At 39.9% G+C, this 27,690-nt stretch overlaps 1 protein-coding gene across 3 annotated transcripts in view; it reads right to left on the reverse strand.

The window, feature by feature from the left end:
• Positions 1-871: 871 nt before the first annotated feature.
• Positions 872-27,690, reverse strand: part of VPS50 (VPS50 subunit of EARP/GARPII complex) — a 178,557-nt gene continuing 151,738 nt past the window's right edge. For all 3 annotated transcript variants that reach the window (XM_065398182.1, XM_065398181.1, XM_065398180.1), the window contains 6 exons: positions 15,249-15,397; positions 14,699-14,795; positions 14,391-14,549; positions 11,651-11,772; positions 7,965-8,154; positions 872-1,168 (listed from right to left, as the gene is read on the reverse strand). In XM_065398182.1, the coding sequence (XP_065254254.1) occupies positions 1,049-1,168; positions 7,965-8,154; positions 11,651-11,772; positions 14,391-14,549; positions 14,699-14,795; positions 15,249-15,397 (837 nt within the window). In that variant the 3' untranslated portion in view covers positions 872-1,048. The remainder of the gene's footprint in view (positions 1,169-7,964; positions 8,155-11,650; positions 11,773-14,390; positions 14,550-14,698; positions 14,796-15,248; positions 15,398-27,690) is intronic.

A 27,690-nucleotide genomic window follows, 5' to 3' on the forward strand; every position in this document is an offset into this window, starting at 1 on the left:
TACCTGAGCACCTTCTGAGTACGTAATGATTTAGTCAGACAATACCTATGAGACAGGGAAGTATTCTGATTTTACACATATGGAAACAGGGGCACAGAAGGGCAGACCCTCAGCTGGTATAAACTGTCACAACTTCATTGATGTCCACGGTGCTATGACCGCTTACACTAGTTGAGGATCTGCTCCAGAGGGACGGACTTTGAGTTGCCCATCATCACCCAGGAAGTCTGTGGCAAAGCAGGGAGTAGAATCCAGCTGACCCAAGTCCTAGGCCAGTATTCTAGCCAGCACGTCATTCCTCCTACTTCCTAGCATTATTGTGTGGGAACGAGGAAGAGGGGGAAAAGGGTTATGAGGGAACTGTACTAATTTTTGTTGTAAACTACATAGTATGTTGTAAAAACTAGCAAAGGAAGTCTCACAAATCAATTCATATTAGTGTACAGTATTTATTACCTTCCCATAATTTCTGGTCAATTATTTTGATATGACAATTTTGAAATAAACTTACACTTAAAATCTATATGAAGACTATGGGCTTGATATTACAATATTAATTTGCTGATTTGCCCTCTTAATCCACATACAAGGTTCATCATTAGACGAGACTGTACATTTTCCTTCACTTTACATGTGTTCATAATAAAACACAAGCTCCAAAGGTGGAAGGGTGTAAGATGAAGAAGTATCACATTTTAAGTGGTTCTTTGACCAAAAATGCACCAACTATATATTAAGCCAATGTGTTTCCTTGTAATTTTGATTTACTTATAGTATACCCCTTTGCAAAATATACAGCTGAACAACCGGCACAATAATAGTGTCCTTTTAATACAGGAAAATAACAAAAGAAACAGAAAAGACTAGAGGTTATAAAAGTTATATTTGAGAATACCAGACTGATTCAAAGTGTTTCCAATACAAATAAGAAAGGCCATGCACAATATTTTTGTTAACAGAATGTCCTCAGTAGTCCACGAGAGATTGGATTGCATGCAGCATATTAACAGAAGAAGGTTCAAATCACAAGAAAAGGAACTTTCTCCAATTATCTTTTAGGTCTGTCTAGGTCATCAATTGCTGCTAGCAGTTTCTGTCTTGCTTTTTTGTTGATGTGTGATCCCAGACAAACATTCACCAGATTGGTCAACTGCTTGGTGGAATATTCCTGGCCAAATAAAGCAGATCATTTTATATCAAACAACCAGACAAAAATATGCAGTTAAATAAAAAAAATTGATCAATTTTTCAGTGTATAGAAGCTTTTGGTACACAAAAAAATATATTTAAAGCTGCTAGCTTAGCCAGGTCTGGATAATATTCATGTGGTTGTAAACAAAACAGTTAGTGTTTTGCTACATGGCAGATTATAATGGAAAATGCTTACAGTTTAAAAGAGTGTTGGACAGAAAGTAATTCTGTGACTACTTAAACATCTTAAGCCACTTAAAATGTATTTTCCATTCCTTAGAAAAAAATATGCTAACTGGATAAACCTTTAATACACTTGCAACAATTTGCTAAAGAAACAGTGACTAACAAATTAATGACCTGTTTCTTTTGACTTCTCACTTCCACTTGGCTTTTACTTAATATTTTTACCAATAGGATTTTCAACATTAGTTTTACTGTATGATAAAGAACAAATTTTAAAAATATTGTAAAAATTTTAATAGAATTTTTAACACCTGTAAAAACATTAGATTTGCCAGAATTCCCCTTTATTTTGCTGAAAAGGAGACTCCAAAATGTAAGCTCCACCAGCAAATACAAATGAGAATTATTCAATGTAGGTCAACAAATGACTGCTTACTATTTCTCATAGTTCAAGATATAATGAGGCAAATGCATTGCTTTCACCCAAGTAAAGCAAACTTCTAGCTGGATTTAAAGTAATCCTGAAACATAGATTCAATGTATCATTTCAAAAGACTTTTCATCCTAACAGTGCATGGCCCCAAACAGTACAATTATTGATTGTTTAGACTGCAGTAGCACTAGACACTATGCAAACACAGATGGAGAAATAGCTAAGATAGTAAGTTGGATTCTGGCTCCGCATTTTGGATGAAGGAAAAAAAAATTATGCTTCTTTTACTTTTTTTTTTTTTTGCTTTATTACTTTGTTTTAAAAATCCATTTGCAGAGACGGAGAAACTTAAAATTTATAGCTTAATTATAAACATTCATTTTGGATGATTAATCAGTGCATTTTATGTTCCATGAAACTTCTCAGATATTTTTAACTTTATTAAGGGATGGAGGCTAATAGTGAGAAAGAGCTTTCCACAAAACTGGCCAATTTCCTTCCATTTGTTTCCCAGAGTTCCAACAGCAGCATATAATGGACTTCTTTGCATGTCATTACCCATTATGCTCTTCCAGCTCACAGCTATTTAAATTCTGGTGTGTGAACCATGGGAACTAACTCAAAGTCCCAATTTGTCAAATTCTCATTAGAGAGGATTGTGGAAGATTTTTCCAATTTTTTAGTCAACATATGACAATTTTCTTGTACTTGGATCATAATACTGTACCAGCTTCACCTTCTCGGAATACATTGCTGTCTGTACTAACGAGGCTGAACTGGGCAGGCATTGTTTGACTGAAACACCCCCAACAATCATGCTGATGATTATGCTGGGAAAAGATTCTGCTCACTCACTGATGAGCCAACCTCGACTCGTTAACCCACTTGGACATAAGAGTGGCTCTTTGAAGGCATGGCGGTTGTACAGTATTTTGGAAAGAGCTCCAAAAGGCTTAAAGGAGTGTACGATTATATAACCGGCATGATAAAAAACTATGTACACTCAAAAGTCACTACTTACAGTATCAGAGGGAGTCTGAAGAAATGTTGGACTCTCATAGTGTCAAGAATTAGCGACTGAAAAGTCCTAGTAGATCATCCAGTTCATCCTCCCCTGCCAGTGCTGGCTTGTCCTCTAGCATACTTCTATTAGTGTATTGTCCGGTCTGGTTATAAATGCTCCAAATGAAGGAGGAGTTCTCAGCCCTTCCCATGGAAGTATTATACAACTTTTAGATTTTTCAGGGAGATTATCCTGATATTCAGCCTAAATTTTCCCTTTCTTATTTGTATCCTTACTTCTACATATACACCCTTATACCTCGCTAAGCATTTCCTCTCCTTCCTTCCTGTTCTGACCCTTGAAGTATTTTAGACTTATGCTGTCACTATTCAGCCCACCAACCATATTTCATTATTGCAATGCTTTCTAAAAAGCCCCTCCAGCCCTCTTGATCCATCAACTGTCTTTGTTACAACTGGTCATGGACTACCGCTGTCAAAGTAGCAGACTCAAAGGAAAAGGAAAGAGTTGTCCCTGACTGGCTGTTACATCCCTGTCAAGTGAACACAGAGTGCTGTGACCACTCATCTGCCCTACAGTCTTCTTGTGTGGGAGTACCAAAGGGTTTTATTTTGTTGTCTGTTGTAGCTAGTTAGGGGTGCTTCAAACTACAACCGTCAAGATGATCCCATGTCCTTTCAGTTGGTGAAGGCCGCCACTAGGTCCAGTGTGGTGGAGACTGTCAATGTCTCCTGAAGGTCGACAGGGGACTATTATTCTTAAAAAGGCTGCTGAGAGACCTTTGTTCAGGAATCCAACTCTTAATGTTGACAGGTTTGCTAACTACTGACCAACCTATTTCTAACTCCTACTTTTTGTAAAGGTTATCAAGCAGAAGGTGGTGAGACAACTCAGGCAGTTTGTGGCATCCTCAGATGTTCTAGATACTGGTTCATTAGGTTTTAGATCTGGGTGTGGGGTAGGAACCACACTGGTAGTATTATCTGGCCTTCTCTGTCTAACAATGGATACAGAGAAAATGTTTACACACACACTCTTGAACTTAACTGCCACTTGGGACACCATTGATTAGAAGGAGTTTTTTATGCACCTGTGGACTGTGTTGCGTGAGTGGCTCTTACCTTTCTACTCCCCACTTTTTGGTCTGCTACAATCTAGACCTCAATCTTTTGGCTAACATCTGCAGGATCCATATGTTTGCCACAGCATTTGGAGAGCAGAGGATTGAGGGCAAGAAGGGATTTCATTATTATTATTATTATTCTTTCTGTGGAGGGCTTTAATTCTTACACCTGATCAGTAAGTGTGTGTATTTACTGTTAGGGTGGCATAAGCAATTTATTACTGTAATTTTCACAATAAAATATCTTAGGTAAGAGCAATGAGAGGGTGGCATAGACACTTTATTATTAGGTTTAGCATACATAAACAAGTAAGTAACATGTATGCAATGCTGCTGGGGTGTCTCTAACTTGCATGTGACATTCTGTTCTACTTCATGTTATTGGACTCAGGGCAGCTGGTCGGCTTACCAAATCTTGCCAGCATCAGGTCTTGAATAAGGGTGAGCTGTTGGTTGTTAGTTTTGCTTATATTAGGCTTACACAGTAGGCCCCAATCAGGGTCCTATTGTGCACAAACATGTATTAACTAGACAGTCCATGATCTAAAGAGCTTAAAATTAGGGCGGTCAATTAATCGCAGTTAGCTCATGCGCTTAAACACAATTAATGTTTTTGAGTTAAAAAAATGAATCGCGATTAATCGCAGTTTTAATTGCACTGTTAAACAATAGACCAATTGAAATTTATTAAATATTTTGGATGTTTCCTACATTTTCATACATTGTATTCTGTGTTGTAATTGAAATCAGAGTGTATATTTATGATTACAAATATTTGCACTGTAAAAATGATAAAACAATAAACAGTATTTTTCAATTCACCTCATATGAGTACTGTAGTGCGATCTCTTTGTCCTGAAAATGCAACTTAAAAATGCAGATTTTGTTGTTACATAACTGCACTCAAAAACAAAACAATGTAAAACTTCAGAGCCTACAAGTCAAGTCCACTCAGTCCTACTTCTTGTTCAGCCAATCGCCAAGACAAACAAGTTTATTTACATTTACAGGAGATAATGCTGCCCTCTTATTTACAATGCCACCAGAAAATAAAAACAGGCATTTGCATGGCACTTTTGTAGCCGGCATTGCAAGGTATTTATGTGCCACATATGCTAAATATAAGTATGCTCCTTCATGGTTCGGCCACCATTCGAGAGAACATGCTTCCATGCTGATGACACTCAAAAAAATAATGCGTTAATTAAATTTGTGACTGAACTCCTTGGGGGAGAATTGTATGTCCCTTCCCTGTTTTACCCACATTCTGCCATATATTTGATGTTATAGCAGACTCGGATGATGACCCACCATATGTTCATTTTAAGAACACTTTCACTGAAGATTTGACAAAATGCAAAGAAGGTACCAATGTGAGATTTCTAAAGATAGCTATAGCACTCGACCCAAAGTTTAAGAATCTGAAGAGCCTTCCAAAATCTGAGAGGGATGGGGTGTGGAGCATGCTTTCAGAAATCTTAAAAGAGCAACACTCCAATACAGAAAATACAGAACCTGAACTACCAAAAAAGAAAATCAACCTTCTGCTGGTGGCATCTGACTCAGATAATGAAAATGAACATGCATCGGTCCGCACTGCTATGGATTGACATGGAACAGAATCCGTCATCAGCATGGACACATGTACTCTTGAATGGTGGTTGAAGCATGAAGGGACATATGAATCTTTAGCGCATCTGGCATGTAAATATCTTGCGATGCTGCCGGCTACAACAGTGCCAGGAGAATGCCTGTTCTCACTTTCAGGTGACATTGTAAACAAAAAGTGGGCAGCATTATCTCCTGAAAATGTAAACAAACTTGTTTGTCTGAGCGATTGGCTGAACAAGAAGTAGGACTGAGTGGACTTGCAGGCTATAAAATTTGACTGTTTTATTTTTGAATGCAGTGGTTTTTCTGACATAATTCTAACTTTGGTAGTTCAACTTTCATAATAAAGAGATTGTACTACAGTACTGGTATTAGGTGAATTGAAAAATACTATTTATTTTGATTTTTACAGTGCAAACACTTGTACTAAAAAATAAATTCAAAGTGAGCTCTGTACACTTTGTGGTTTGTATTGTAATTGAAATCAATATATTTGAAAATGTAGAATGCATCCAAAATATTTAAATGAATGGTATTCTATTATTGTTTAACAATGCGATTAATCACGATTATTTTTTTTAATCGCTTTACAGCCCTACTTAAAATATAGGCTAATGGGAAGATGCAAGAGGGAGATGAAACTATCAAATGGGAAGGGGAAGGAAGGACAGAAGATGAATTAACAATGAGTGAGCACATATTCGTATAGACTAGCTGTGTGCACAATAAAGCTCACACCACCTGCCAGGCTGTTACCAGTGCAATGGCAGGATTCTGTAGACATCCCAGCACAAATTAGTTATAAGGAAGGATTTGGAAGATGATAAAGTAGACTAATGGGGGTTTTTCCTCCCACAGGTAATCTAGTGCCATGCATAAAAGATTAACAGTAACTCTTTGTGACATTGTGCAGTCTATGGTTTTATAAAAATATGATAATAAGTGAATCTAATGTAACTCGGATATGCTTCATGCAAAAGGTCTCTTGTAAGGTATCATTACAAAGCTTATAATCTGAGTGTGATCATCCTATTTGTATAAATGTATCACTCTTGTATCTGAAACTAGAAATATGAAATATAACTCTGAGGGCCTATTGTAATTATGCAAAGTGTGGGCCATTAATGGTGGTTTGGAATCTTGATGACTCCCATTAACAGGACCATTGTCTACAGATGGCTGTGAGTCTTCCTGTATATGTGTGTGCTGGCAAGTGGGTAATGAAGTCTTGCAGTGACATGTGATCATGTCACCTGAACTGGAATCCATCTTTAACCTGGTGCTTTTCCAGTGTGGAGGGGTGGGAGGGGAGAAACCCAGAGGGAAACAGGGTTCCCGCCTTATGCAAAAGATATATAAATGGGTGGAACAGAACAAAGAGAGAGAGAGAAGAGCCATCATGAAGAATCCCCTAGCTACCACCTGAGCTGAAACAAGAGCTGTACCAGGGGAAAGAATTGTGCCCAGGCCTGGAAGGTGTCCAGTCTGAGGAAAAAACTTACTGAAGCATCTCTAAGGGTGAGACTATCTGTATTTAGTTTGATTAGACATAGATTTGTGCATTTTATTTTATTTTGCTTGGTAACTTACTTTGTTCTGTCTGTTACTACTTGGAACCACTTAAATCCTACTTTCTGTATTTAATAAAATCACTTTTTAATTATTAATTAACTCAGAGTATGTATTAATACCTGGGGGAGCAAGCAACTGTGCATCTCTCTCTATCAGTGTTATAGAGGGCGAACAATTTATGAGTTTACCCTGCATAAGCTTTATACATGGTAAAACGGATTTATTTGGGTTTAGACCCCATTGGGAGTTGGGCATCTGAGTGCTAAAGACAGGCACACTTCTGTGAGCTGTTTTCAGGTAAACCTGCAGCTTTGGGGCAGGTAATTCAGACCCTGGGTCTTTGTTGGAGCAGATGAGAGTGTCTGGCTCAGCAAGACAGAGTGCTGGAGTCCTGAGCTGGCAGGGAAAGCAGGGGTAGAAGTAGTCTTGGCACATCAGTTGGCAGCTCCCAAGGGGGTTTCTGTGATCCAACCCGTCACACTCTTCACTTAATAAGCTAGATATTTGTTTGGTACACACCATTATGAGACATGGATTGGTCTTCCATGTTTTCTATCTGTGAATATGCGTTTATATGTATTAAAGGCTTATAATGGAAAATTATGGCACCTTAGGTACAAAAAATGATTGGAGCATGTTTGGTGATCCATATGTGCAATGGAAAATCAGTAGCCATGTACATATTACACACACACACACACACACACACACACACACACACGCACACACTAAAGCACTGAAAGAGTGTATTGCTATTAATGTGATACCATCACCATGAAAAAAATCGTCTTGATAAAAAAAAAGTATCAAAATTCAACTCTTACCCTGTGCTCCTTGATCCAGCGCTCCATGTCATTTTCAGTCAGATAGTAAGCTTTAATGTAGGTCTCCACGAATTCCTTATCCGGAATAGGCCTAATGTCTGTTAGCTTTTCTAGTTTCATTAAAAACTGCTGGAAGTCCAATTGCATCAGGGCACGCCCTTCATTGCTACACTTCTTGACATTGGCATAACTAAAATGGGTAACAAGTGAAGAGAAATGATTAAAAGGAAGTGAACAACATCTGTGAGATAAGTGGGATTCATTTGTATCTTAGGCCTTAAAACCATAAGGATGCATACAATTATGGTTCTGACTTGAGGGCTAAGAGTTCACTCCCTCACTCTTCCAGATGCAAAATTATTTTCACTGTTTATTATTTGTATTACCATTGCACCTAGGAGTCCCACTCATGGACCACTGTGCTGTACAAATAGAACAAAAAGACAGTCCCTGCCCCAAAGAATTTACAGTCTAAATATAAGACAAGAGACAACAGGTGGGTAAAGACAGAGAAAGGGGAGTCCCATAAAACAATGAAACAGCATTGGTCAGCATGACAGGCAGTGGCCTCAGCACATGAACAGTCTAACTGTTGTCAATGTTTTTTTGTTTTTTAGACATCATGGCAAAAAAAAAAAAAGTTTGAAAGAGAAATTTGGAGGAGGATAATGTGGGAGCGTCAGAGACATTTACAGAGAGCACCTCCCAAGCTTGAAAGGCAGCATGGGATAAACCACGAAAGTGCTTGTCTGAAAATTTGACAAGTGGGTGATGGAGGCTGGCACTGTGGGCCAATGAGAGGCAAGAGTCAACATTTTCATATTGAATGAGAGAAGAGAGGTAGGGTAGGGATAGGTCATGAAAGGCCTTGAAAGTGAAAACGAACAGCTTACGTTTGATGCAATAGAAAAGGGAAGAGGCAACCATTGGAGGGATTCAAAGAGAAGATGACATGGTCAAAGTGACAGGCTAGGAAAATGGTCTTTGCAGCATCAATATGAATGGATTCAAGATGGGCGAGACTAGTGTGTTTGTAATCTGAGGGGAAGAGACGGGGAGACTAAGAGGTTAAGGAGAAGACTAAGGGACGGGATGAGAGTGGCTGCAAAGGAGATCAGGAGATGGGTTGAGGATGGCGTCACTGGGGCAAGTAGAGGGTATTAGAGGATGCGAACAGACAAGAAGCTTCTACTTTTCCCGTCACGTATGCAGGACAGCATCGTAGGAGCAGAAGGGGGAAAGGAAGGAAAGGGAAGGTCATGTCATACTCTGTCAATTTTCTCTTGGAAAAAAATCAATGGGATCCTGTGCAGAAAGAGAAGTGGAGGCAGAAGGAAGGGACAATTTGAGGAGTGAAACAAAGGTGGTGAAAATGCAGCTGGGATTGTAGGTGTGGGATTCAATTAATTGGGAGAAATAAAGTTGTTTAGCAAGGAAGATGGCAGCAGGGCTGCTCAGAGGATTCAGGGGGCATGGGGTCTTCGGCGGCGGGTTCTGGAGCGGAAGGACCCCCCGCCACTGAATTGCCGCAACAGTTTTCCGGGGCCCCCGGAGCGAGTGAAGGACCCTGCTCCAGGGGCCCTGAAAAACTCTCGTGGGGGCCCCTGCGGGGCCCGGGGCAAATTGCCCCACTTGCCCCCCCTCTGGGCGGCCCTGGACAGTAGAACTGAAGGATGAGAGAATGAATTTGCAGTGGAAGAAGTCGGCCTTTCACAGGATTTCTGCAAGAGATGCTCAGCAGCATGAGAGCAGGAAGGGAGGAAGCGGATACTGGGGATGATCCAGGGCTGGGGGTTGGCAACAAAGACCTTGTGATGGGAGAGGAGGACAGAAGAGTTACAGGTGGAGGACAGGAAAGCATGGAGAGAATCAACTCATATTGATAGAAAAAGTGAAGGAGAGGGTGGAGAGCAGATGAGACATTAGTGCTGATGGACTGGAGTCATGGAAAGACTGAATGAGAGAGCATGAAGGTGAGGCTGATGGGAGATGCTGAAAGAGGCCACGTGATAGTCAAAGAGGGGACGACCAAGTCAAGTGATTGGCTTTTTGGTGAATGGAAGAGTTAAACCAGGGCTGCAGGCCAAATGAGGAGGTGAGGGTGAGGAGACGTGCAGCCAAGGGGTCAGATGGGTCATTAACATGGAAGCTGAAGTCACAGAGGATCACTAGAGAAGATTGCGAGGAGAAGAGAGCATCAGGAGCTGAAATCAGAAGGGACGACTGATGGGGAGAAGTTGGGTGGGCACTAGTGTAGGCCTGGCAGCAACATGCTGGGGTCGAGGAGAGACGAGGTGGATGCAGTGGTGTTCAAAAGAGAAGAAAGATGGGGGAGGAGGAAGGGAGGGATTGGAAGCAGCAGGAATGGGAATGGTGAAGGCCAATATTCCCATCACAGTCTCATTCAAGGTAAGGAGTGAGAGAGAAGGAAGGCCCTCTGTAAGAGATGGCACCTGAAGAAGCAATGTCAAATGTAGGGATCCAGGTCTCTGTAAGAGACAAGAAATGGAGGGAGCAGAATACAAAGGGGTTATGGATGGCTGTGATCTTTTTAGAGCTGGAGTGGATGTTCCAGAGACAGCAACACAAGGGGAGGACAAAGGAGGATGGGCGTTAGGATAGGACAGTTGGCATGAGGAGAGCTGTTGTGGTGGTGGGGGCGGCGGCTATGGGTGAGAAGTGGAGAGGGTGGGTAGAGAGGTACGGGAAGGGTTTGGGTAGATGTCACCAGAGGTGAAGAGGAGGAGGATGCAGATGGGGGACCTAGGCTTACGCTGGCAGGAAAGGGAAGATCAAGTTGCAAAGGGAAAAAGGAGTGGGCAGAGGTGGTTGGAACTGTAAACGGGTGAGGGTAATGAGGAAGGGAAGATAGAGTCAGCAGGAAAGAAGGAAGGAAGGAGAAGGAGGAAGTAGGAGGATGGCAGATATGATGCAGAAGAGAGGTGTGGTGAGAGCCACAGGTGAGTGGACAAGAACACAAACAAACAACAAAATGTTAAAAGACGTGCTGCTGTCCCCAGTGCTGAGTACAAACTGGCAGTATTGGCAGAGCCCTCCATTTACAGTCCCTGTTGGGAGTGGGGGGGACTATGGCTGAGCCCCTCACTTGTTTTCCGCTCTCTCCCTACCACAAACAATAGTGGATGAATGGGTAGGAAGCTTCCTGCTCCCTCGCATCTTAGAGGTACTGCTAGGCTGGTCTTCAGGATGGAACTCCATGTTAGCAAGTCTCCATTCCCTTCCTGGCAAGGGCATCATCAGACAGAAGCACGGTAATCTGGCTACCATTATATCATATATTTGCATTAGATACTATTCTGTGTTGATCTCTTCTCCTCACTACTTTGTTGACGTATAGTCCTCTAAAGACTGTAAGCTATCTAAGGAAAGGATGTGTCTTATTTTACGTCCACACTTTTGGGCACTATACAGTGTCAATCGTCAGTAATAGCCATGTGTCTGCACACCCCCACACCTGTTAGCATATTTTAGGGACCAATCCCTTAATGAACTCCATGTAGGCAAGCTCCTGTGCCTGCAAAGAGCCTCGCTGACATCAGGTGCAAGAGTCCACCAAAGTGGAGTTCACTGCTTTATGGAATCTAAGGCCCTCACCTTACAAACATTGCCATTAAAGAAATATTTACTGAAGACTAACTTTACAGAGGCGTTCATAGACCACTTACCCTTCCACAATAGTTCTATTGGCTAGTCGTATACAATGCTCCCAAAGAATATTTGACACTGGCAATGGAATACGGACTCTTTTAGACACCTCATTCAACCTTCCGTTAAACTGTTCAAATTCCTGGTGAAATAAAAATAATACATTATTACATAAGCATAAAAGAATGATTACACTGTACACTTACCTAGCAAGGAGGAAAAGATGCAGAGAGATGAACCAGAAAAGGTGTATGAGCGAGCAAAACAAGAGGCACTTAATGTAAACAGGTTACAGTGATAAACATAATAGTAAGTAAGATTGAGAGCATACCAATTTCTTCTCATCTACTGACGAATCATTTACAGTATTATTTCTTAGATATCTAAGTGTGGATTTAGTTGCCTCATCTTAGACACTGAAATGTAAAAATTTTGGCCCTAATATTATGAAATCCAATCTATAACCAGTGAAAAAAAATCCAGTGATGATCCATTTATTCCCAGTCAACTACCTGTATTATCTAACTCTGCAAGAGTAGCAAGGAAATTTAATAGTTTTCCATTCATAGGAAACCTTTAACGCCAGATAATTCCAAATTACTTCAAAACTTACACCCATCCAGGACTATCATCATCCACCACGGAAATGAAACCAACTCTGGGGACCATGCTAACTATAACAGCACACGGCAACACTATGTAACAGGTTAAGTTGGTAAGTATAGAACATTGTACCCAACTGAAAATACAATGAATTGCTGCTCCAGGTAATTCATTCAGTCCAGCCAATTTCAGCTATGACTGATAGTTACTAATGCGCAACTATGGCTATTTGGCGACTTTTGTGAAATGAGCGTGTAGGTCTCATGGTAGTGTCTCCATCATTAAAAAAAAAGTCTGCTAACATTTGTATCAAGTGACAACTTTGTAAACGTTAAATGAGCATTGTCCGTGAACTATCCCCCCCATCCCAGAGTTAGTCTTTCTAGATCAGCCTTGAAGCAATCTGACGTGGTAGGGCAGGGAAAAGCTTGCATTGCAGCTGCTCATACTATACCTATTCTGTAGTTAAATAAAGGACTTTGTTCCAGGGCTGTTAATTAGCACTTTTTTACAAACACAAACAAATTAAGAACAAAAAACAACTACAGAGAGGGAATTTCAGTAGAGAGCTTGAAATACCCAAAACTGGTATTTGGCTAGGACAACAGTGCTAAATGCATTTCCTCAAGAAAAATTGAGGCACCAAAACTTCCTTCCCTTAAATGGCAAACTATCTACTATCATGAAGGTGGAGATGCCTATTCCTCCATATTGGTGAAACATGAGGGAAGAAACCAACTAATTTATCTACTTCCCTTAGAAGTACATGTTCACAGTGAATAACTGGGTGGAGACTTCTGCAAAATCTATTGGCTATTACATGCAACACATTGTTTATGTCAGACACTCAATGTCAGTGCTCTCCAGATGACAACCAGTATAGGTAGCAAAGAGTTCTCTTCCCAACTAAATAGTCACCCAGAAACTACTGTATGTAAACTTTTTAGTTACATAACCTGAGACCACAATGGAATAAAATTGCCTTTGTTCTTGTCCTGAGGCTCAAATATATCCGCTGTTCAGTGTTTCATGGAAGCCACTCCACTACTGAACCGTAAGTAGAAAAATTGCTTCAAAGGGCCCAGTTAAAAAATAAACAGCATAACAAAGGCAAACTGCAAAGATTTACAACCATCTTCCATTGCTATAATACATTTTCACTCGCAGATTCTCACTTCTTTCCAATATTTTTCCTTAAAAGTGGAGACTGGATATAACGGACAAAAGTGTAGAGGTGTCTGTTACAATGTGTAGACTCTACATTTTTATAAAATATATACTAGATTTCACAATTCACTGCATAAAAAGAAAGCCTTCCAACCTCTCTTTAACGAGCTGAGAAATGTTTCTGCCATTAACGTTGTAATTATTTTCTAAAGACCTTCATACAATTTAAAAAATTGTTGGTGTGAATATATATTTAAAGCAAAGTATAAATTATGCTGTGCTGTATGTGGGAGGAATTCCTCCTGAGCACTAGCTTATATGTAATGAAGAGCCTTAGGCAATTAAGATGCCCATTTCTCATCAGCTTTCAGTGGAAGCTGGATGCCTAACTGTCTTAGGTTCCTTTTAAAAATCCAGCCTGTATCTTTATATTAGTATCTTATGTTAGTATCTGATACGTACATTTTCTTGCCGTGTCTCTAGGGCCCAACAAGGGCTTATAATGTTTTTAGGATAACTTGCAGGACTGGTTTACCCTACAGGATCTATGGTAAATGTCAGATGATACAACCCCTCAAAAGAATCCACTGGCCATGTCTGATGTGTTTAACAATGCAACTATTTTCTACTAGCCTTCCACCTGCCATTCAGAGTTTTATGTTCAATGAAAACTGCAGAGTTATTCAGCTATGATCTCTTCCACCCAAAGTGTGCTAATGGGTAATAAGTTTTAATAAACTTGACAAATTGAATCTATGGACAACAATGGAGTATTAAATGTACCCTTGAAGTTTACCGTATTTTGCCAGTAGCAAGACAAAAAAGGAATTCGGAAAGTACACCCCCATCCTAATGAACAAGAATAAATCACCACATTGTAGTCCTCTAATCTTGTCTCTACTACAGCTTTACCATAGGAATTACAGTAATAATTGTATCTTTTTGTAGGGTTATATCTAATACACTAGGTGCTTCCCAGAAAATATTCACCTTTAAAAGAGCATCAACATAGACATTGTGTTGTGACATGATCTCTTTCACATCCCACTTCACATTAGCCATGAGGAGCAGCATCTGTTCATAATCAATAGCTTTAGCAGCTACAATCCAATAAATTGGTTTGCGTAGTTCACTGGCAGTTGACACAGTCTGAAAGAGAAGTTAAATAGAATTTGGTGTAACAGAACTTCTTGCTAACAAAAAGTAATGTACGACAATACCATGCAAACACCCTCATAATATAGCACAAATTATGAAACTTCGGTTTAAAAACGAACAGTGAATGGCAGAATCCTGACCTGAGAGTAGAATTGCTGGAGAAAGGGTTTCTTGGCCGCAGGCATCACAGCATCAAGATGGGACTGAAGGAACTCAAACTGCTCAGCCAAAAACACCCTAAGAAAGCATATAAAATTCATTGTGATCCGAGTACAATATTTAATGGGCATCTACTTTTTATTTCTTTGCAGCAAGTGGTCTTGGAAGCAGTCCAGGCATAAAAGCGCCTTTGAAAGCTTTTAGCTTTAAAACTTTGTTTCCATTTTTATGTCGATAGTCTGTCAGGAACGCCTAACTCAGTATTTTATACTTTTGCTCCTTTCCATTCCCATGTTGATCATGGTAGATCATACATAAAGGGCCTAATCCAAGGCCAGCTGAAGTCAATGGAAAGATTTAGATCATATTAGATTCCTTCAGGTGTTAACATCCATCAATTGATGATTTATTTCTAATCTATTTATTGTGTTTTATGACTTTAAGATGGACCTCTCAAAAAGATAGGCAGTGACCATAATTATTTAAACACCTCATGGATTTTAAAAAGGTGGTTTACAGTAAATAACTTACAAGGATTCTGTGGCTACCACTCTCTCTGCCAAACCATACAGAGTATTGCCAGATGTTAAAACTACCAGATGACTGAGGTGTGGACTTGGCACTTTCTCCTTTCTCTCTTCAGCAGCTGTGAGGGTGCCAGTGGTATCAGTAGAGACCTCCTAAAACAAAAATTTAAAAGACTGAAAAAACTAATCAATTGTAAAATATGGAATTTCAGCATCAAACTAGAGTTGAATCAAATTTGACAACTGATTGTCTCAGGGAATGGGTAATATAAAGCCTCTCTAGTCTAGGTTGCAAGTGAAATCCAGTCCAGATCAATGGTGACCAAAGTAGTTACCATTAGAACATTTAGTATCCCAGATGAAATGACTTGTCTCAGACCAGTTCCTAGTGGACTGATACGCAGGCCACAGAAACTAATGCAGTTTGCACCAAATGTGGCAGTTTATCCATACACACTTTGATTTAACTGCATAGACGGTGAACCAGCTTCTCACCCCTAGAGAGGATCTGACTTTAGACACATGAGCAGGAAGAGTGTAGGGAAGTTGACACTGCTGCTGCCTGTGCTGTCCTTGTTTGGTGGCTAATAAGGGACTCTTCTAGGCTGTGATTTTCACCTGTCACAAAATTTACAATCAAATGGAAATTATATATTTAAAATAACTCTGATCTTATTCTGTAGGAATTCCCATCCTGCAGAAATCTCACTTTCATATTACTTAGGTGGAAAAGCAAAGGAAAATAATTTGCTCATATAAAAAAGTGGAAGTAGTAACCACCAAATTTCTCATTACACAGTAGAATGCTCAGCTGGTACATGACTCAAGACAGAAAAAAATGCATAAGGCCAAGGAAAGGAACTGGTTATGACAAACAAGTTACACAGATATCTAAATGCAAAACTCAGGGTATGTCGACACTGGGACACGCAAGAAAATTAATAAAAATTAACTTTCAAAGTGGATTCGTACCCTTAATTCATTTTATCTTAATTCACAAAGCGAATTAAACTAGATTGAATTAAGACCACTTTAATTCTGAATCAGAGTGTCCACATGGGGGTTTAATGTGGTTTAACTATCTACTTTGAAACTTAATTCAGATTAATTTTCCTGAGTGTTCCTGTGTAGACAAGCCTTTAGAAAACAATGGAAAATTTTAGGTGTGCAAATAAAAGCATCCAAAACAGAGAGATTCAGTTCTGACATTAACCAAGATGAGCAAAATCACATCAGAGCTAGCTGATCTCATAAGATTTCCATGTTTTCCCAATCTTGCAAGATTTCTGCCATTTGGACACAAAGTTTTATGAGATTTCAACACCATCAGATCTAGTCCTGATTCCTGCTTTTCTTCACACCTGAGCACCATCCTCAACTTAATCCGTTGGCCAGAGGATCCCCAAAAAATCATATCACAAGAAGCTGCAATTTTATCAAACACAAAGAAAGAAAGAAAGGAAATGAATATAGTCTTTGTAGCACAGGGCATCTGTGGCCAATTCTCCCCCTCCCCCAAATAGGGTTAGTACAAATGTAAAAAAAGCATCAGCCAGCCTACAGGGCATGCGCAAAGGTGCAGCTACCATAAAAATTAGCAAGGGCAATCTGTGCCAGGACTTCTTTCTATGCTACAGTGCAGTTGAAGCTAATAGTTTCCTGTATACTATGCTCTGCTGAATTTGTCTTGATAAATACCATGCAAGTGTTAAGTCAAGCAGCTATTTAAATTGTTTAAAAATGAACCACTGTTCATAACTGAAACTCCTCTCAAATGATTCGCAAACCTCACACCTATAATTCTCAACCTGCTAATGCTTAACACAGGTCTTTAAAAATGTGACAACTCTCCAAAATGAGATAGAAATGAACAAAAAGATAGAGGAGCTTGAAACGATGTGGGATTTATTCCTTTAATAAAAGTTTCCCATTACCTGAGCTACGATTTCTGTGGTCAGTCAATTACTATAATAAAAAGTATCAACAGCACGTTTGTGTGGGGTGGAAATAAATTTGGGTTCAAGATGAAGATTCTTCAAAAGAGGTATAGTTGCAGGTATAGTCCCAAGGATAGTATTTCTCCTCCCATGGTGCTGGCATGCTTTTTTTTTTTTTTGGCTATATTACACCTTACAAATTAGAACAAATAATACAAGTTCCAAAGCAGCAGTTTACAGCAAGAACACTATGAAAATGCACTGGTTAAAAGCTTGTCTTCAAAAGCAAGATCAGGCCCACCAGAAACATTTGTGTCACAGTTCAGGGCAACTATACCTTATTTTTCCAGTTACATAAGTAACCAATGCCAATATGATGACATTGATTATTAAACATTTATATTTTGGTAGCACCCAAAAGCTACAGGGGTATACTGTTCCCACCCAAAAGGTTTACAGTCTAAAAGACACCAGCAGAGACAAAGGGTTAGGGATAGGGATGCAACACAAGCTGTGACATATTACATATAATAGCCTCAAAGATATTCTATGTATATCAATTTTATAAATGTCATATCAGAGGTTCTCAAACTGGAGGTCGGGACCCCTCAGGGGGTCGCGAGGTTATTACATGGGGGGTCGCGAGCTGTCAGCCTCCACCCCAAACCCCGCTTTCCCTCCAGCATTTATAATGGTGTTAAATATATTTTAAAGTGTTCTTAATGTATAAGGGGAGGGGGGTCACACTCAGAAGCTTGCTGTGTGAAAGGGGTCACCGGTACAAAAGTCTGAGATCCCCTGTGTTATATGTATCTGTATGGGGTTTATATTTTAGCTCCATAGTAGAGTTTCCAGTGGGAATTAAAGTCACTGCAGGGTAATTAATAGAAATCTGTAAGCAGATAAGTCTGAAGAAGCCTCACCTCCACAGGGGAAATTACATATACTAACTTGATAAACTGGTTAAAGAGAGCGAACATAGAATCGCGAACTGTATAAAGAGATTACCCTGAAGCAGGGAGAGAGATCACTCTCACTGTATCCAAGAACTACTTGTCACTGTGACCAAGAGAAAGAGGCCCTGCAGTACTTTGCTCCTTTCAGGTTTTTCATGTGGAAGATGGGCAACTGACTGGTAAGCTAAAACCTCCATGTAAGCTCTTTATTTTATTTAAAATAGGTTTTCTTTGTAATACTTTTGTTCTGAATAAATACTTTGCTTCATGAAGGCTGGCTCATCACTAGCTAACCCTGTCATAGCCCTCGAGAGAGCAGAATTGCAGGTGCTGACCTAAAATCAGACCTGCTAAGGTGATCACAGTGAATTGCAGCCTAAATACCTGGTCTAGAGGCAGAGAGTGATGGGACTGCACCACGAGAAAGGTGACAGCTAGAGGCTTCAGACCTAAGCAGGGTGCCCTCCAAGAAACCATGAAGGAGTCAGAGGTGCAATTACCTCGGAAATTGTGACACAAGCAAACACAGATAGTTGCCACAGTTTTGTTATTTTCTTTTTACTGGGGTTAGAAAGAGTGAAGAGGAATAGCAAGGATTGGGGAGCTACAAGAGTAAATGTGTAAGGAAAAGGAATCAAGAGGAACAGTCACAGCTGCCTATTCATGGTCAACCGGCAGGATGATTCTGTAGGCATCAGGCAGAATGACTCTAGATGAGGGATCTGAAAGAGGATAAGGTACTGGCTGTACACATTTTTTTCTGGGAGCTTTTCACATATATAAAGTAGGGCTGTCGATTAGTCACAGTTAACTCACATGATTAACTCAAAAAATGAATCGCGATTAATCACAGTTTTAATCACACTGTTAAACAATAGAATACCAATTGAAATTTATTAAATATTTTGAATGTTTCTCTACATTTTCATATATATTGTATTCTATGTTGTAATTGAAATCAAAGTGTATATTTTTATTACAAATATTTGCACTGTAAGAATGATGAACAAAATATTTTAAATTCACCTCATACAAGTACTGTAGTGCAATCTCTGTCATGAAAGTGCAATTTACAAATGTAGATTTTTTTTGTTTCATAACTGCACTCAAAAACAAAACAATGTAAAACTTCAGAGCCTACAAATCCACTCAGTTCTACTTCTTGTTCAGCCAATCACTAAGACAAACTGTGATAGGATCCCCCCGGGGTATAGCCTGGGACTGTGGGACCACTGTGCCCTCTTAACTTTCTCCAGCCTGGGCTGTCTCTCATAATGCCTTGTTAATGACCAGCAGCAAGCCCCTCCAGGCACTGTGATCACTCAGCACTACAGCATGTGGAGCCCCACACCCCCAGCTAGATTGCATGAATGCTCCCAGAGCCACTCATGAATCACACAGAGAAAGGGACCAGAGTCAAATCCCCCCCCCCCCCAAGCACTGTACCTCAGGAATATACAGTCTTGCACTGCTCAAGATGGGCAGTGCAGATTTATTAATTGGTTCACCACTTCATCAATTGAAAGTTGACATACACAGTCTTTGCAAAACCTGAGCAGATTTGCCCCACAGTTCATACAAACTCACTGGCAAAGATAAACAATTAAACAAATGTATTGACTATAAAAGATAAATTTTAAGTGATAAGCAAAAAGTCAGAGTTAGTTACCAAAAGAAATGAAATATAAGCATGCAGTCTAAACTCTCAACCCCATTAGACTGAGCGACATCTAGATTAACCAGTTTTTCTTACCCCAAAGAATATTGCAGTCCTTAATATACAGGTTTGTTCATTAAACCTGGGCCAATCTCCTCTGTTGGAGTCTTGTTTCCTTCTCAGTGTCTTAGTTGCTTGCAATGTAGGTGGGGGCAGGAGAAAAGGCGAAGTATGGGCCTGCTCTGTTCTGTTTTATACCCTCAGTCCCATGTGCTTGGGGAACAAACTAGTCCAGGCATGTCTGGTGGGCATTAGTGAGTCTCTAGGCAAGGTTGAGCAATTCCCCTGGTGTGGCCTCATGCAGGTGAGTTATTAAATTGTAGCTCCCTTGCTGGATAATGGCTATTGATGGGTTGTTTGAAAACCTGCCCAGGTGTTGGTTACTTTCCTTGCTGTTGCCTCTGAGGAGCTACTACTTACAGCATGTTTTAGCGACAGCTATACAAACACAATTCTCATAACTTCATATACATTAATGATATACATATATGGATAGAGAAATGACTTTCAGCACATCATAACCTTTCCCCTGATACCTTACAAGGCATGCTTTATATGTAAGATCACGAATATATAAAAATGAGGAATATGGGGGTTCCAGGACACTCCCCCAAGGTACAGAATGTCACACAAACAAGTTTGTTTACATTTACAGGAGATAATACTGCCCTCTTCTTATTTACAATGTCACCAGAAAGTGAGAATAGACATTTGGATGGCACTTTTGTAGCTGGCACTGCAAAATATTTACATGCAGATATGCTAAAAATTTGTATGCCCCTTCATGCTTCGGCCACCATTCCAGAGGACATGCTTCTATGCTGACGATGCTAGTTATAAAAATAATGCGTTAATTAAATTTGTGACTGAACATAGTACTGTCTACATTGGGGGTAAGTCCGTTTAACTGTGTCACTTAGGGGCATGGATTTTTCACACCCCTGAGTGATGCAGTTATACTGACCTAATTTCCTAGTGTGGACCATGGCCCAGATTACGCGCCTGAGTGACTGGGAGGATGGTGGTGTTGTCCAAGGTGATTGAAGGGTAGGAGAGAGATCAAGAGCTCCATTTTGGCCAGGCTTAATTTAAGTTGACGCCAGGACACCCATGAGATGTCAGAAACACAAGCAGAGTCGCAGATTGTGACAGAAGGAGCCACATCTAGAGTGGAGAAATAGGCCTATAAATAATAAGTGTACAGATAACAGATCACCTGATGATAGGATGTAGAGAGACAAAAGAAGGGACAAAAGATGGAGCCAGGTAGGATCCCTGCTGAAAGTTGGAGATGAGATGAAGACCATGCACCGAGCAAAAAATTGAAGATAATAAGCTAGTCAGGAGAACTAGTAAAAGGCAAAATCATGAAAGCTGAGGGAACATAAGATTTTTAAAGGAAGGAGCATGGTCAATAGTAGTAGACAGTCTCTCAGGAAGGGTGAGAATGGCTAACAAAAATTAACTGCACCAGCACATTATTTGAAAATGTAGCTATTCCTTTGAATTACACTCTTAACTTTCTGAATGCAAACACTTAGCAACTATAATGGCTAGAAAGTAAAACAAAACAAAAATAAACAAACAATGCTTGCATTCTATGGAATATAAATTTGTCATGTAGATTAGATAAATACCACACCCGGCGAGGAATTTTGGCACTACTGTTGTAAACTCTTTGAGGCAGGGATCTTGATTATCTATGCCAAGAGATCCCTAGCATATCTTCGGAGGCAGTACAAATTAATGAAAAATATGCCTATTCAATCCTTTAGGCACAAACAATCCAATTCTTTAAAAATATACTTTCACCCAATGTTAACATTTAAACACAGCGAAACATCAATTTCAAATCCCTCTCTGCCTTCCTCCTTCCCAATTCACACCACCTTTCAGAGAATGCTTAAATACATACATACAGTATCCTTGCAATGTTTCCTGACAGTCAAAAATATCTGTCCTACCTGTGATGGTGCACCCCATAAGGCTTTATGGAAATATGCTTATGAATGTATATATATGACATATGTAGCATAAAACACATTCCAGTTGCCATGTAACATATCTCTGTAAAGGTTATGATCTACTGAATCTATTCATCCTATTTGTATGCATGTGTCATTGTTGTATTCGAAGTTATGAATATTGTCTGTGTACTTGCTTGATTTCTAAGTAGCCCTAGTAAAGCATTTGGTCAGCTTCTTGAGAAAGGAATGAGCAAATTAAATGCCCAGTGAAGAAACACTTAAAAGACAATGAACCTTGGAAGGCTCCAATCCACATAAGAAGTCTACCTGAGGACATTCAGGGTAGCATGTAAACAATGGCTGCTGCCTGTAAAAACTGAGTCATGCATAGACATGTGACTTGCTCATGTGACTCCAAAACTCCATCTTGGAGCTGGACTTTGCATAGGAGAGCGGGGGATGGGTGGTCTCCACCCACAAGATCAAGTCTATTTAAACCCCGGGGAGACCCCTCCATTTTGTCTTCAGCTGGCTCCACCCCCAAGGATACCTGAAAGAAACTGGAACAAAGGACAGTAACTACAGGGGGTGTGAGTGATTGCTGGACCCAGACTAGAGGGAGACTAGTCTGTAAAAGGAAGCTTACTGGAACACCTCTGAGGGTGCTGGAGTCCCAAGCTGGCAGGGGAAGCAGAGGCAGAAGTAGTCTTGGCACATCAGTTGGCAGCCCCAAGGGGGTTTCTGTGATCCAAACTGTCACACTACCCTCAGAAGTAACATCAATGACTAACTAAAAAAATCTGTGAAAATTTAAAGAAACTCTACTTCTTTGGAAAATTGCCCAACAACGTGATGAGCTTCATCATACCATCAAATATTTACACAAAGACGACTGAAACAACAAAGAAAGCCTATAAGTATGCACTGACTATTTTTGCTCATTTCAAATATCCAAGCTCATAAAATGTGAGGACAAATGTAATAAAGATTGAGTGTTCCATCTTAGGTAATTCCAAGGTGTCTGTACCTTGGCATGCAAGTGCTATACAAAATAAAGTAGCATGGAGTATCAGAGTCGATTTAAAATAACTCTATTCTCTCCTCCTTTCCCCATGAGGTAGTGTGTGAATGTAAGCGCATAGACGATGGTAAGTGGTACAGGTGCCACTCCTAAGGGAACACACCCTCAAAACGATGCATCATATATTTGGACCCGACAAAGTCAAATTTGGGTTCTGCAGTCAAACTCTGGTTTATGTGCAGTATCGCATGATGATCAGCATGGTTTAGTATAGAACAGATATTCCCCTCAAGCACCTTTGGAGCCTTCCTGGATACAATTTTCTATGCCAGACTCATGAACAACGCACTTGACCTAACAATATTTTAGCTTATTTTTTTAAATACTAGCAATATGCTCCCACTGCCTATCACCTTCCATATTGAACATTAACTCAGGCCCTTGCCATGACAGAAGAATTACAGTACAGAGGTTCTACTGTAACCTCAGAGTTACAAACACTTCAGGAACAGAGATTGTTCGTAACTCTGAACAAAACATTACGGTTCTTTCAAAAGTTTACAACTGAGCATTGACTTAGTACACAGCTTTGAAACTTTACTATGTAGAAAAAATGCTGCTTTCCCTTTATTTTTTAGTTGTTTATGTTTAACACAGTACTCTACTGTATTTGCCTTCTTTGAGGGGTGGTGTTGGGGTGTCTCTGCTGCTGCCTGATTGTGTACTTCTGGTTCCAAACGAGGTGTGTGGTTGACTGGCCAGCTGACTCTGGTGTTCATAACTCTGAGATTCTACTGTGTATGTTATAACTTCAACTAATAGTTTATACAAATATGAGTTACAGACAAATAAAAATCATGCTAATCTTGTCAGATTCCAATTTCCAGACCACCAGACTAAACAATGTTATCTTCCTACTTTCTTGCACAGAAAAATGATTAGTTCCTTTGATGATCCCAAATGCATATCTGTTTATATCATATTTGCTAATAGAAGCATATAAACAAGAAGCCACTTTATTCATTTAATCTGAGAAAATTAGTAACACAAGCAAATGAAGGAGCTGTAGGGATAGAATTAAATTTTATTCCAGTAATATGAAAATCAAATGTGGCTACTGTTTAATCTGAAACAAGTGCCACAGGGATAAATTAGGAATATATTATCTGAACAGTCAACATAAGACTTTTCCTAATTAACTATTTTTATGCTTATTTTAAAATTAGGATTATACCAAATGTTATCTTTTCCTCTTTGTGTCAAATGCTTCATTTGAATTTTTCACTAGGTTAAGAGTCGTTCACATGTAGTTGTGTTATTAATTATTCTACACTATCTAAAAGCTTGCTAGGTGCTTCACAATGCAGATAAAAATTACATGGTGCCTGCCCTAACGAGTGTAATACTTAGCATTGTAAACTCTGCAGAGGGATGATATTCTGGTTCTGTGTTGTGCAGTGCCTACCACAATGAGGTCCTGGTCAATGACTAGGCCTTCTAGGCACGATAGGAATACAAATAATTAATAATTTCAGACATTAGGTTTTAAGGGAAATAATCTAAACTGCTCTGCCAAGCAACATCATCCCACATTCCAGGATTAATGTACACATCAAATGTTATGATCTGTTCCTTTCTAACCACTCCCTTGTCACTCTTTCCTATAAATGAAATCTACTTCAATCTCTCCCCAGCCCTAGATCTGCACCATACACAGGGGGAATCGCTAGAATGCCAACAAATCAAGGAGATCACCCAACATACCAGGAGATGCACATATACATCTTACTTCCTGATCCTGCAAGCATGTATGCACTTTTAATTTCGGTATGCGAGTTGTCCCATTGAAGTCAATGGAGTGATTCACATGCCTATAGTTAAGCATGTGAATAAGTGTTTACAGGACTGGGGCCATAGCTATTAGCAGGTTATAACAGGAATGAGCAGCAAGCTCCAATTGTCAGCAAGTGCCAGAAAGTACCTAGAGAAAAATACAAAGAGCCACAGTCTCTTCTTACTTACACCAATGAAAATTAGGAATCAGATTTTGAGTCTCTCTCCTCCTCTGCCCTTGTTAAAAACATGGCCAAATGTTCAGAAATTGACATTAGGCACGTACTGTACCTTGCGGTGTCCTTATTTAACAATCTTTACCTGAGAGCTTTGTAATGTCGATGTACGCTTTGACACAGTAGTTACATAAAATGACTATTAAAACACTTTGTTTTTCTATTTAATGTTTTTGCAAAAACATTTCAAGTACTGTGTTTTATTTTATCTTTTTTAATGAGATGCGACTTTGTCATGCCCTCAAATACATCTTATCCAGGCTCCCTATAGGTCAATGGGTATTTATCTTGTTTAAATATCCTACATGCAATTATACACCATTAATTCTGTTGAAATTTTGATTTCAAAGCATCATTTCCCTCTGAAGTACACAGGTTCATTCATAAATCTCCAAGCTTCAAAGCAAGATGAAAGATAAAAAGGACAGTTGAATGTTACTAAATTAAAGCAGAGTTGCAATATAAAAATAATCCCAGAGATGAGATTTTGTAAGCTCCCTAGGTATTTGGACACCAGATTTCCATTAAAATTAATGGGAACTGGATCTCCAAATCCCATAGGTACGAAACTGCCAACTTTAGACAGTGGCTGATTCCACTGTGCATGCTCAGGCAGCCTGTTGACATTCAACCCAATGAGGACGTGACAGTGTTGATTGGCAGCAGGCCAGCTATGAATTTTTCATCACCTAATGGAGTTAAATATTAAATGGGAACAATAATAAAAGCACATTTCCCATTCTGAATAGTGAAAGACTTTCACAGGCAGGACAACAAAGTTTTAGCCATTCTCCGTATCCTTCCAAAATATATGGCAATCAACCAACCAGCGGCATATACCAAACTAGGAAAAAATTCAGAGCAGCCACCAGTAAGAGTTGGTGGCCGCACTCTGAAGCCACCCAAAAATTTGTTGCGAGAACCCCTCAAGCATGCTTCTCACAAAACAGCTTAAAATTTACCAATTTAAACGACCACCACTAGCCTACATTTAAATAGCAGATACTTCAATTCATACTTTAAACAGCATTATTGCAGATCATCTTTTTTTCCAGAGAGCATGTTATTAACACCTCTACTAACTATTTATCATTGATAATACCCTGAAGCATAACTGTGCTCATATAGATGGGTCACTCCCATTGACTTTGGCAGGAACTGACCCGTCTCTGGAAGCAGAATTGGGCTCTTGGTATTTACTATATTGTTTATCAGATTAAATGTCCTAGTAAATATCTGTGAAATTCTGTCAAACCCTAAATCAAGTTATATCCAGAATATCAACTTTTTTATTTTTTAGAGAGAGAGAGATCTAGATATATACATATACACACACACACAGTCTTTAGAAACTTGTTACTAGCAATTTTATACATTAACTCACTTGGCATAAAGTGAAAGATCTCTGTAGTGTTCATAAATATCTCAGCAAACGAGGGGATACACACAAAAAATAAGCACCTAAGGTCTTTCTGAAAATAAGCAGATGCATATTGCACACACAAAATTACAAAGTACTTGGGAATGCAAACAACACTCTACACACATAATTAACCATTCTGCTTTGCAGACCTGTGCTTTATTCATGCATATTTTGCTGCTGCAATTTTAGCACCAAGAGACTGATTTTCAGTGGGGCCACTATCTGGTTTCCACTTGTTCCATGTGGAAACTTTGGGAGCACAGACATCTGCACTCTTCTAATACGAGCACCCAGCTTAGAATTTTTGTGCATGGTAACCAGAGTCTAAAAATCAGGTGTTTCAGTTTTTTATTATTTAGAGCCCAAATTGAGACAATCAGCTGACGACCAATGAATTTATTCAAATTAACAAGTTAGAGTGGAAAGGCTCAGTATCCTATTCCAATTCCCTGGGCCATCTAGTCATTCAAAGAAAATATGTTGTGTTAGATCTAAATGAACAAACTGAAGAAGCAGTATAGTTGAGACTTCTATCACATATACAAAGCTAATGCTAAATCTTCCTTTTGTATACGGGGTTAGGGTTACCAAATGTCCGGGTTTTCCGAGACATTGCCTCTATTTTGACCCTCTGCCCTCTGTCTGGACAGATTTTTCAAATAAGAGGCAATGTCCGGATTTTTTTTGATGAGCAGACACTGCAGTTCAGAAAGAGCCCCGATTGGTTCACTTCCTGATGGTCCCTCCCCTATGTCTGCATCTTATTGGTCCCTCACAGCTGCCAGATCCCACCCACCCAGGCTCCCAGCCCTGGGGAGGTAGAGAGCCCCATGGGGAGGTAGAGAGCCCCATGGGGAGGTAGAGAGCCCCATGGGGAGGTAGAGAGCCCCATGGGGAGGCAGGTGACTGATGACTGTTGCAGAGTCCCAGGTCTGCGCCAGCCACCCTGCCACCATGACATGGAGCAACACTGCCCCCCAATCTCAAGAATGAGGCCCCAGGTACCCCCTCTTGTGCACCCCCCAAATGCCCCTTCCAGTACATACACACCCCTCCAGTACCCCCCAAATACCCACTCCGAGTACATATATCCCTACAGCACCACCTCAATATACACACCCCTCGAGCACCTCCAGGTATCACCTCCAGCACTCCCAAATACCCCCAAATACACACTATATCTCTACAGCACCCCCCTTCCAGTTCCCCCCCCTTCCAGTTCCCCCTCCCAAGCAGTGTTCTCTTTTGGGGAACCTGAAACATGGTAACCCTATACAAGGTTCACTTCCTCTACAAGCCATTCAGTCCATACATTAAATGCAATCAGTTTCTATGCTCTATTTAGTTTTTCAAAGA

The sequence above is a fragment of the Emys orbicularis genome, chromosome 2 (assembly GCF_028017835.1).
Source record: "Emys orbicularis isolate rEmyOrb1 chromosome 2, rEmyOrb1.hap1, whole genome shotgun sequence".
Classification (NCBI taxonomy): Eukaryota; Metazoa; Chordata; order Testudines; family Emydidae; genus Emys; species Emys orbicularis.